Source organism: Acromyrmex echinatior, chromosome 8 (genome assembly GCF_024713525.1).
Source record: "Acromyrmex echinatior isolate Ae372 chromosome 8, ASM2471352v2, whole genome shotgun sequence".
Taxonomy (NCBI): Eukaryota; Metazoa; Arthropoda; class Insecta; order Hymenoptera; family Formicidae; genus Acromyrmex; species Acromyrmex echinatior.
The window spans coordinates 8,126,878-8,139,931 of record NC_141859.1 but is presented as its reverse complement, the minus strand read 5'-3'; the positions used below and the strand labels follow the sequence as shown (position 1 = coordinate 8,139,931).

The 13,054-nt window shown below is 39.7% G+C and overlaps 1 protein-coding gene across 7 annotated transcripts in view; it reads left to right on the top strand.

Annotated features, from left to right (window-relative positions):
- Ten-a (Teneurin-a transmembrane protein) overlaps positions 1 to 13,054 on the top strand; it is a 495,412-nt gene that overhangs the window by 476,261 nt on the left and 6,097 nt on the right. For 6 of the 7 annotated variants that reach the window (XM_087409039.1, XM_011050850.2, XM_087409041.1 and 3 more), the window contains 8 exons: positions 3,618 to 3,737; positions 6,424 to 6,608; positions 7,060 to 7,211; positions 7,649 to 8,307; positions 8,392 to 8,627; positions 9,346 to 10,448; positions 10,644 to 10,866; positions 10,998 to 12,988. In XM_087409039.1, the coding sequence (XP_087265165.1) occupies positions 3,618 to 3,737; positions 6,424 to 6,608; positions 7,060 to 7,211; positions 7,649 to 8,307; positions 8,392 to 8,627; positions 9,346 to 10,448; positions 10,644 to 10,866; positions 10,998 to 12,988 (4,669 nt within the window). The remainder of the gene's footprint in view (positions 1 to 3,617; positions 3,738 to 6,423; positions 6,609 to 7,059; positions 7,212 to 7,648; positions 8,308 to 8,391; positions 8,628 to 9,345; positions 10,449 to 10,643; positions 10,867 to 10,997; positions 12,989 to 13,054) is intronic. The other variant, XM_087409040.1, reaches the window with a different exon arrangement.

Below are 13,054 nucleotides of genomic sequence, written 5' to 3'. Positions count from 1 at the left end.
TAGTTATCGGATTATCTTTTATCTCGCTTATAAAAATATATAACGCTTGTACGCATCATCAGGGAGCGTCTGTCCATGAGCAAAACTCTTCACGTATACATTAAAGTCAACCGTACGAATTGTCTCTGTGTTATCTGTGATATGTCGTCAGATTGTTGTCTCCCTTTTCTGTTATGTCTTGTCTTCTTGTCCCTTAGATGCGTTAGCCATATGATTGATATACATAATAGTATGTTACGAGTCGTGTACTTACGAACCTGGTCTTGTGTTGTTTGTGTTTGCCAGGCTTGCACTTTATGTACCATCCTGTCGAACTTGTCTTATAGTGAACGTCCTAGCATTTTACACGAACGCTGACCTTATTGCGCGCCTCTTGCGTGAACGACTCTGTTGCGTTCTTTTTATTATATCGTTCCTTTTTCTATCATATTATATATATATATATAAATATATATACATACGATACGAACACGAGATAATAACTCAACAAGTGTACATGTTCGCTTTCTGTTCTATCGACGGATCGGCAAGTATTGCTAATCGGCACCGTACAGTTCATGATGAAGAACCCTAAAGGACCGTCTCTCCTTATCCCTTGTCTGCGTCTATTATCACCTGTCTAAAATGTGCCAATAACCCGACACCAACGCCCTGTGTCTGTCTTTATCCGATATCCGAGGAAATCGAAACCCACCGAAATTATCACACCCAGACCCAGCCAATCCCAAGTTCTACTCTCGTCCATCTATCCCCGAGATTCCCGCTTTACTAACTTAACGATGCTTCTTTCTGGCGCGGAGTACTTACTGAAAACAACGAACATTTGCTAATCCCGCTGAAATTATTTCGACTGAAAATTTCGCGATCTCTCGTGCATCTTGATATTTCTCCGAGATCGGTCCTCGACGTCCTCGTTCGCGCGAGAACGACGGAAGAGAGGCGGAGAGAGAAAAAGAATACACAGATAAACCGAGAGAAAGATTCACTCAAAAACAAAAAAAGAGAATGAAATCGTCGATGACCATTTGCTTGTAAGATTCGGCGGAAAGAAAGAAAAAAAAGAAAGAAAAGAAAAGAAAATAAGCTAGACTAATAATTCCTAATGGCGTTAGGTACGCGTCGCGCGTGTACATTCTCTTCTTTCATTATTTGCATATAGGTTGACTACGACTGCCTTTAGAAATCTCGGTGCATTCGAGCATCATCCGTTTTTCTTTTTCTGTTTATCATTCTCACTATGGGTTTGGACGTACAGTAGTGACGACTGTGCCTGCCACCTTGCTATGCTCGCACTTGGAGGATCAGCGCCCACCACCCTCCGGCATAGTTTGATCTCCAAGCCACTCGAAACGAAGGCACGATCAGTGATCGAAACCGATAGCATTGTCTGACAGTGATATCGCATTTCGTTTCTTCGTATATGCGAAAATCTGCGTTATTCGCAACGGCAGAAAAGCGATTGGCGAAGAATATAGAATGTAGACGAACTATCAAGGAAAACAGTGAATAATTTTTACAATTTGAAAATTTAATTAATTTAATTAATTTACTTTATGTAAATTCAACTTCTACTTCATTCTTGCGAAAATGATGAACACATGCATTTTTATTTTACATGAAAATAATCGAGCATTGTTAAAGTATGTGTCTAATTATTATTACTTATCTTATATTACTAGTTCGTTCAATATCTTAGATAAAATTATACTGCTATAAGTTTTATTGTGAATATTATTATATTATACAAAGAATCTTTCTTGATTTTTTTGTATTAAAAAAATAAGGCTATCACTAGTTTGGACAAAATATCGATATTTTAATGATTTATAAGAAATTAACAAAAGCGTCGATATATCCGGCGCACTTTTATCTAACGGCAAGAACTGATCTCGTCAAAATAATCCCGGTTTCGATCCCTGAGCATCCATGAAATTTACTCGATAATTACGATTACAATTAACGGAAACAGTCAATGGTCTTATGTTATGTCTGACGTTGTGTCCATCGATGTTGTGCGGAGCGTTGGGGACGCGTGATCCTCCAAGAACGAATATGCCCCCATACGCAATCCCTTAGAGACTGATAAATATATATATCTATATATATCTACATACCGAATGCATATAAATGGATATATAGCTTGTTACACGGCGCGGAGGACCGTAGCTCATGTCGCACGTGCCGCGTTACATTCGTTACTCGGCCGGCCCAACGGGTGGTGTAACAAGCTATATACACACATGCGAACGTGTCGCATATATCTCTTATATACATTATATATATATATTATCTACGTACCTATATACATCGACCTCATTATATTCAGCACTACACGAATCGCTTAAAATATTCAGCTTCAGAACATTTCAACTTTCTCTCGCCGAGAGTCCAGCCTCCCTGGCCTCGTACATCCATTTCTCTCGATCCCTCAATTCCGTCCATGAAAAGTTCATATGATACGTCTATTATTATATTACATATTACATATCTCACGCCTACTACGTATCTATATAACATGACTGCATGCCTTTTACTCTCTCACGAGATAATTTTCCTACAAATTTTCCTCCCTCTCCCCCCTCCCCGTCCCAACCCTCATCCATTCGTTTCGGGACGGAGTATTATGTCTTCTTCTTTTTTTTTTCATCTTCTTTTTCTCCCTTTTTTCTGGTCTCTGAAAATCCTGAAAGTCAGTGCCGAGAAGAATGTTCCCGCCTCGCTGCCATCGCCACCACCGCGAATGCTGATTTTCGCGAGCACAATGCATCGTCGACGCACTGCGCGTGTTCCGCTGCCCCCGCCATCCAACCTCGCAACCCTCTCCACTCTCCCCCTTACCCGTTCCGCCACCCCTTTGCCTACGCGGCATTGTTCTATTTGTAAAATCAATTTGTATCGCTCCTCGATTCAGCCAGAGGCATTAGCTTCCCTTGTACGTGGCAACGCGGCCGTCGAATGTCGGCCGAATGGAGTTGCGGATTGTATTGGCAGCGAAGTGAGAATATTGGATCGCATTGAACCGTTGACCGCGGAAGCTGATTTAACAGGCGAAATCGATTGCTCATGTCCGCGCTCGCGTAAAGACACTGGTCGTGCATCGACCGAGTAGTACGATCGCATTACTCGTTAATTAGGCGGGCACTAAGTGGGTATTAACAGTGCCGCCGTTGTTCGCGGTGAGATCGCAGAAAATTGAATCGCGATATAATTCGACCGTATAGCTTCGGAATCAATCTTATGAAAGTGTAAAGTGTATTAATGATTGTAAAAATAATTAAATTGAAAATTGTTGGAGCATGGCATTTATTTCAAAATTAAAGATTAATGTATAATTCTATGATAGTATTTGTGGTTAGATATTTTTTTGAAATGTATTTCCAATATATTTAAGTTACGGACAATATTTCGAACGGAACGCCGTGAAAATTCACGATTTTTTTTTTTACAAAATTTTACCTATCTTCGCTTCAACGCGCGCATCGATCAAAATTGCATTCCGATAGTAGATAGATGTAAATTGTGAGAATGCTTCGTTTTAAATCAGCATTGCGCGGATTAATGGGTCGACGAAACGATCCCACTTCGGTGGACCTCGATATATCTGTAATTTGTAACAGTCGAGTTGCGGTGATGCGAGGCCAAGTTGTTACCGAACAAGGACTCGGAATAGTAGGCATCAGAGTGTCCGTGGACAGGGACTCGCGCTTTGGATTCACCTTGACTAGAACAGACGGATGGTAAGGATCAATAGTCCACTTATTCTATATTATCCAGCTTCACATCGAATTCGATTATTATACATTGTTAAATTCATATTAAATTATATCCAATTTGAGTTATTTTTAATCATTTCTATATTTTTTTCACTGTTTTAACTCAATAATCAATGTCATTAATTTTACTAAAACAATGAAGTCAAACAATTTAACTAAAAAAATGTATTAAATTTGATACAAATTATTATTTACTTAGTGCTTTTGCGTTAATAGATGTTGTTTACTTTAAAACTAAGTAATTTAATCACAGAATGGATTGATTTACATTTTCATACACATAAAAGGTATAAATAATAAAATGTTATTTAACTCAAGGGATTAGGTTATCATTCTCTCTAACAATGTATGTTAAAATTATTAGTTTTTCTAAATTAAAATGGTAAAATTTATTTTAAAGATGAAATAATGAAATACTTAGAGACGCTAATAGCAAATTTATTTTGCAAACCTTTATCCAAAATATTATCATTAAAGTCTTAAATATCATTATGTCTAATAATGATTTTTAAGATTTGGCACTGATGTGCTAAAAAGAAAATAAAGGTCGATTATCATAGTGCGTATCCAAATATTAAGCCAATTAAAAGACTCTATTTTTAGATAGATTTATTTTTTAGCCTAAAAAGTCAGACGAAATACCTGAATTGGAATAATTTCATGAATGCATATAAATGATACAAATGATTTTAAACGTGCATTCTGGTTTGTCCCTAATAGATATGGTAATGGATAGTAATTCATATTAATATTTCACTACTACACACGTAGAGGCAATTATGCTGTTCGTATTTTAAGCCGATGTAGTTATTACTGTGGCATAATATTATTTTGAAAGAGGGATTTGCACGATTAATGACAGACATCCATAACGTAAATGACGGATACCACGGGCATAATCCAGATTATTATATATGCATTACCATTGCGCTCTGAGAACATTTAAGAGCCGTAATATCTCTAATCTGTATCTGCTAATTGTTGATTATTCTTGAGTGTTGTGTGCGAAATAAGTGGGTCGGTGCTATCGCGGATAATATATTACCGGCGATAGAAAGGGATTCATGGAAAGAGTTACGCCCGTTGTTACATCCGTGTTACATCCATTTACAGTTATAACAGCGGTCAACACACACACACACACACACACACACACACACACATATATACGCATAGCCGTCATCATCGTTGTATTAGCATTTGCACATACGATGAGCACGACATGTAGGGTCGGGGCTGGATGTCCTGCGCGATAGTATCAAGGCTGCATTGTAATGAAAGGGGAAGGGGTAGGGGGATGTAGTCGGGAACGGCTACATCAGGCGAGGGTATACAGCAATCCTGGCGAGAATAATTCTGAAACAGGAAAGCGGAGGAGTTGGGATACTAGACCGCATCAAAGCCCGAGCTAATGATGTCGAAAGCTTACTAATTACTCCGTGCAAACCTACGGTACCATGGCTCGGTCCATGGCCCTCGGTGCATCGCGGATCGTCGAAATGCATTCGCATATATTGACCGAATCTACTCGTTACGAAACTTTGTTTCACCGGCATTCTCTTTCGATTTAATTCATATTAATCCAACGACCGGAACACCGCACCTACTCGTAATTAATGTTCATAAATGCAAAATAACAAGCAAGCACGTATTATTCCATTCATTGACGCGCCTTCAATTATAATATCGTTACAGCGCATTATATAATAACTTAGATGAATTTTTCGGCGCGTAATAATTTTATCGTGTATTAACGTAATCTGATTTCACATTTTGCGAATTTTTGCATAATCAAATTTTTAATACGCGAAATGTTGCAGAAAAGTAAAATACAGAAATTATTTTAGCATAAAAGAAAACTAGTCTCGTAGAATATTTTATTTTGTCTCAGAAAAATTTGCCTCTATAAACGTGTATTATACAAATGTGATGAAAATTATTTTCTAAATAGTTCAATGGGAACTTTAAATCTAACTATAAATAAAATTCAATAAGTACAGTGCTTTTATAAATCCTGTTAAAAATATGTTCTGCAGTTTTTGTTTCCACGCTCCAACTTTCAGAGAAGCCAGTAATTTTATATGAGAAGGGATATTACTTCATTAAATTCCATAGCGTACTTTTGAACCTAGGTACAAACTTAAATAACGAACAGACTAAAAGGAAGAAATTACAAAGCACGTATAAATAAAAATCTACTTCATTCATTGTTCACGTCAATAAATAGGACTATAATCATAATAATCCTTCAAACAAGTTTTAAAATTACACATCTCGTTAATACTTTGAAAAAGGCTATTATTGTTCTTTTAGTAATTATTTATATCTCATTGAAAGTTTCATACACAACTTTGTTTCTGAAAAACAAAATAAAAAGATGTATCATTTTTAATAGAAATATTTTCATTATTTGCTGCAAGATAAATTTTTTGTACAAGAAAATGTTTTAAAATTTTGCCAATTAGTAATACATTTAGAAAATTAATCAAATATGACGAAGAAACTTTCAAGATACTTTGCGTTCCAATTCTAAGGTCTCGTCAGACATTCATTCCCGGATAAAGTGAGCGCACTATCTTGATCGACCTACGTCGAGATTCTTACGTAATACCGGCAATGGAGTTCGAAATGCATTACGTACTTTGATCAGGTTCGACGTCCTGGTCAATGGTGGAGGTGCCGTGACGCTTCAATTCCAGCGCAGCCCCTTCAAACCCCTTACAAGGACCGTCTTCGTACCCTGGAATCAGATCGTGGTCCTACCACCCGTTGTGATGATTCTTAGCAAGGAAGGCGAATCGTATAAATCTAACCAGCCGCCGAGCCCGGCAGTTGGTAAGCATCGAGCTTCGGATATGTATTACGGATTTTTTTTCCTTTTTTATTTTTTTTTCTATGTTTTTTTTTTGGTCGGTCGACTTGGTACACATATATCTCATCGTGTTACGTGTCGGATCGCGTTACCCATTAACGTCACAAACGTTTCGATAAACGCACGTACGTGCTCGATCACCTGAAACCAATCCCGGCGCGCAGGGAAAAGAAGAGATAACAAAAGTAGCGAATGCATTTTTTTATTATTTGCAAAAGTTCTATTAAAAAAAATTAGTATAAGTAATTTATTACTGTTTTTCACGACCATGTCGGATCGGATCGCGCGTTTACACGTGCGATCTTCATAGGACCCTCGTTTTCAGAGTTGTTCAACGTGTGTGCCGTCTTTGTTCCGTCCTTGAGTGTTATACATTTTTGAGTTTCTTATTATTTACGGAGTACAATATAATAGGCTTCCCAGGGATTTCGATGGGACTCTTTAGCGAACACGGTCCGTGCTTGGAACACGATCACGAGACGTTGCGACCAATTATTGTTAGCACATGGATGCCTGAGAAAGTTGGCGGTTTGCCTGGGAAGAGCTTGGTCTTTGCTGAAAGTCAAGTAAGTTTCTTCGTAAACGATTTAATATCATTATAATACGCTCGTTGTTTTAATCAAAATACAATCTTGACTTTGCCGTCATAGTTAAGATGAAATTTTTAAATGACATAATTATTATACTTGTGTCCGAGATGTAATCAGTCAAAATACAGTCTTGCCTTCGTCCTTATAGTTAGATGCAATTTTTTAATGACAAATTATTATATCTTGATGACCGAAATATTGATCTGAGTGGATAGAAAGAGACATGGGATTTTAAAATAAAAGTTAAATAATAAATTTTATACGATAAATAACGAACTTCATTATATGTTACGTGAGACAGAGATGCTTTCGAAGGGGAGCATCAAAGGACACTGCACGAATGTAACAATATTTACGATGGAGATTACAGCACTATGTGACCGCATTAACGCAACGTTAAACATCGCTTGCAGATCGTGCAGGAAAGCATCGCTATTCCAGGCTCCAATCTCCACTTGATGTATCAAAGCAGTCAGGCTGCGGGCTATCTCTCTACCGTGAGGATGCAACTGACCGGGCCGTTCATTCCAAAATCGCTGACGCACGTACACGTGCACGTAGAGATCGAGGGCTCGCTTCACACGAAAACGTACGAGGCTGACCCGAATCTGACGCACACGTTTGCCTGGAACAAGAGAAACGTTTACAAGCAGAAGGTGTACGGCGTGGCGCAGGCGAGGATCTCGATCGGCTATCAACATTCCACTTGTCCGTCGGTGATATGGGAGACGCAGACGGCCACTTTGCAGGGATTCGACGTCGATATCTCCGATATCGGTGGATGGGGACTCGACATCCATCACCATTACAACTTCCACGAAGGGATCCTGCAGAAAGGCGATGGCTCTACTCTACATTTCAAACAGTATCCGCGCACTGTGAAAGTGGTAATGGGCACTGGTCTCCAAAGAAGTTTGGTATGTCAGAATTGCGACGGTCTCGCTAAGGATGCTAGACTCCTGACGCCAGTGGCACTCGCCAGTGGACCTGATGGTAGCATATATGTCGGAGATTTCAATCTCGTGCGCAGAATCACGCCTGAAGGAAAGGTTTACACCGTTTTGATTTTGAGGTAAACTTTTTTTTACAAGATTTGCGAGTCGAAAATTCAATGATCACATCTAATCTAAACACATCTTTATGCCATCTTTTGCAGTGCGACTCAAGTGGCATATCAGTATTATCTGTGCATCTCGCCAGCTGATGGACATTTGTATATCAGCGATCCCGAGAAACATCAAATATTGAAAGCACTCTCGTTGGAACAAGTCCAAGATCCAAGCATTAATATCGAGCCCGTTGTTGGAAGTGGCGAAAGGTGTATTCCAGGTGACGAGGGCCACTGCGGCGATGAAGGTCCGGCCATCCATGCAAAATTGGCTCATCCTAAAGGTGAAGGACAACTTAAAATACATCTGTCATTTTCTTTGAAAGACACCTGCGCTATTAGAATAACATTGAATAATTTAAAAGATACTTTTATAAAGACGAACATATACATACCGGAACATTTGAGAATTAATATTTTATGAACGAATAATCCCATTTGGATTTTCACTCTCTTTTATTTTCAGAGTGTAGTCTATAGGGAAATTTAAGCTATAATTTATTTGAATTTCAGATCAAAAATAAAAAATTAAAAATAGTGAATCTAATATAATGAACAGAATTTAAAGAAATAATATGCTTATTGCATAAATTCTTTTAAGAAATTTGTAATTGCAAAGAATAACATCAAGTTTCTAGTTTCGTTTTATTTGAAGTTCATTAGTGCTATGCACAGTTAGTATGATTTCCAATCTGACTTCCAAATCTTGATTACGAGTCTTGTGACATTAGACTTCCTTTGTTGCAGATTATTATTATTCTTTTAGAATTTGACATTTTTAAACTAACTCAGATAACAAGAATTTTTTAAAATCGAGTTTCATGATAATCAGATTATTCTTTTTTATCTAATTTTAGGCTAGAATTAAATTTAGCTATTTTGATAACTCTTAGATAATAAGATCTTCTTTAATTTTTTTTAATTAGAAAACTCACGTTTTCAAAGGATTGAAGGATTACTTGTAAAAAATAATTTAAAAAATGTGTTTCTTGTGATTTACAGGAATTGCAATTGCGGCCGATAAAACGATGTACATTGCCGATGGAACGAATATTCGTGCTGTCGATCCTCGAGGAATCATACATACTCTCGTAGGACATCATGGTCATCATAATCATTGGTCGCCCGCTCCCTGCATCGGAGCCATTCCCGCACATCAAGCTCAGTTACAATGGCCCACCGGATTAACCCTAAGCCCATTGGATGGATCCCTGCATTTCATCGATGACAGGCTAGTCTTGAAACTCACCAGCGATCTGAAGGTGCGTGTAGTCGCTGGTACGCCTCTTCACTGTACCAGCAATGCAAATAACAACAATGGCAACGATGAACTTCCGAAACTAAACTCCTCGTTGACGACGAACTTGAAAAAATCAGACGAGGTCCTCGGATCGGTGTTGGCTGTCGGTTTCAGTCCAACCGGTGAGCTGTACATAGCGGATCGTGATTCTCATCGAGTGAATTCTATTAGAATCGTCGATTCCTCTGGCAAGATGTCACACTTCGCGGGTCAACAGCAGGAAAGACTGCGTGGTCAATGCGAATGCAACAATACTACACCCAGCACCAAGGATTTGGACACGTGCACCTGTACGGATGATACTAGCAGCACCGAAACGCTCCTCTCTTCAAACGCCAAGTTTACTGCAATATCTGCTCTAGCGGTTTCACCAGACGGTGTCTTGCACGTAGCTGATCAGGGCAGCCTTCATATCCTGGCTCTCCAGCCGTATCTTCCGAACCATGATGAGAACGGAGAGTTCCGCATCCCATTCCCACCTTCGAATGAGATCTACGTGTTCAATCGCTACGGTCAACACATTTCCACGAAGGACTTGACATCTGGAAAGACCCGCTACTCCTTCCTGTATAGCAAGAACACGAGTTTCGGCAAGTTGTCCACGGTGACGGATAGCGCGGGCAATAAGATTCAATTCCTACGAGATTACAGTAGCGTCGTTAGCTCTATTGAGAACACTCAGGATCATAAATCCGAATTGAAAATCTCCGCGGTTGGATTCCTGGAGAAATTGTCCGAACGTGGCAGGGCGGAGATCGCGCTTGGTTATGACGGTTCAACCGGCTTGCTCACCAGTCGATCAGGAGTAAGTTAGATATTTTTATTGCTCATTTTTATAAATAAAGAATAGATGTTTTTGTCCATTTTGTCCATTGATTAAATATTTATTTTTTCTTCTTTATTTAATCATATATAAAAAATGTAATAGACTTTTTATAAATAAATATTAAATTATATATTTTTTTTATTGATGAAACGCAATGTGTTGTTAAAATTTCAGGGAGATGAAACATACATATACAATTACGACAGTCTAGGACGTGTCACCGATGTAATACTGCCGACGGGCGAGAAATTGAAATTATTATCAGACTTATCTGACAACGAAGGTCTATTGGTTAAAGTGTCTGCTCCCTTGCAAGCTTTATCTAAAGGTGATAAACAGCGAATCGTAGAATTTGAAATGAAAAACGAGAAGTCGAAAATGTTGACAGTCACTGATGGTATGTACTTTCTCTAATTTAATTAATTTTTGTTTAATCTATTTTCCTCGATATACAAATATATTCTAATTTTTTTGCAAATATGATTAACTGCATGAATATTATTATAATATCTCGTTTCTTATTTACAGGCACCAAACTCATGAAAGCGATTGCATTTACAAATAGCAGCCTGGAAGTGCTTCTGCCTGGTGGTGGTAGAGTACTTAGCGCGGCGACAACAAAACATCCACTATTGAAGCCGGCTTTGCCGGTAGAAGCAGAGATGCTACCTATGTGGAGCTATCAATTGATGTCATTAGGCGAATTAACAAACACTATGACGACGACATACAACTTGGTCGGAGAAGTTAGCCACCCTCAACAAACGCTTAACAGAGAGATCTGGGTGAACGACACGCGAGTGATAAGCGTCGAATTCGAACAGGCATTCAGCCGTGAGACGTTTTATGACAAGGCGGGAACTCCTCTATTGACGGTGACCTTCGACCTGGCCGGTTTACCCTTGCTCTGGCAACCGTACGAGCAGGGTCATAATCTCAGCATTACTTACGATCGATTTAACAGGATCGACAGTTGGAAATGGGGTGCTTCCGATGAATCATATGCTTACGACCGACACGGTCAACTGGCGGAAATCACCAATAGTAAGGATGGCACAAAACGATATACCTACAATGACTTCAATATGCTGTCGAAGATCACGCTTGCCAGCAACAGACAGTTCTCATTGCAATATGATGATGACGGTGGATTACGACATATCATTTTACCGTCTGAAACCAAACATTCCTTCTCCTGTCAGGCTTCTCTCGGCTTTCTCAGGGTGACATACACTCCACCTGGCAGCACTAGAGCCTATCTGCAGCACTACAGTCACGAGGGGAACCTGCTGCAGACTGTATTTCCAGGAGACGGAGCTCGCATTGTCTACAGATATCACACTTCGGGACAATTGGCAGAGGTCGTTCACGGCGACGGCAAAAGCGAGATCAGATACACAGAGAGTGGACTACCTTCCGAAGTTATACACTCCGAGAGGGACGTGGAGTACAAATGGGATTATCAATATAGTGCAGGACTTCTGGTAGAGGAGCGAATAGATTTCGGCGCCAAGACTGGTCTAAGCAACGCTAAATTTACGTTCGAATATGATTCGAATTTCCGCCTGATCGCGGTACAGGGTAGAATAGGCGGTCAGACGCTGCCACCACACACCATGGCTTACAGTCCGAGGTCGGGTACGCTAGAGCAAATCGGTCAATTTAAAGTGACAAGACCGCAGTCGAACGAGACGACTGTGTTTGACGGTACCGCATTATTCTCGCGCACTACAGATGACCGATTCCTAGAAACTCAAGTCACAGTGACGATCCATCGAATGGAAGTGTTCAGGATGGAATTCACGCACGATTCACGCGGTCGCATCAATCAGACGAGAACGTACACGCGTAACGTCGCCGTTAATACGTATACCAACGTAAAGAATTACACATGGGATTGCGATGGTCAGTTAACCGGTGTAGAAGCGCAGGAACCATGGGGTTTCAAGTACGACGCCAACGGTAATATGTTGTCGCTCACATATCGAGGTAACACGATCCCAATGGAGTACAACGCTATGGACCGAATAGTCAAGTTCGGCGAAGGTCTCTACAAGTACGACAACCGAGGTCTAGTAGTGCAGAATGCGAGAGAGGAGAGATTCAATTACAACGCCAAGGGTCTCCTTGTGCGTGCCACCAAACGCGGCCGTTTCGACGTGCGATACTATTACGATCACCTGGATCGCCTAGCCACAAGGAAAGATAATTACGGCAATGTCACGCAGTTCTTCTACAACAATCAGAAACGACCGCACGAAGTGAGCCAAATATACAGCCCGCGCGATGGTAAACTGATGTCGCTGGTTTACGATGACAGAGGACATCTTATTTACGCACAAGTATATCGACACAAATATTACATTGCCACTGATCAGTGTGGAACACCCATTATGATCTTCAATCAATATGGCGAAGGCATCAGAGAAATTATGCGATCACCTTATGGTCACATCGTTTACGATTCGAATCCATATCTTTACTTGCCGGTAGACTTCTGCGGAGGACTTTTGGATCAGGTAAATAAGAATTTAATTTCACTTAATAATTAACAAAATAAAAAGAATTCAGTGACATAGAATAAT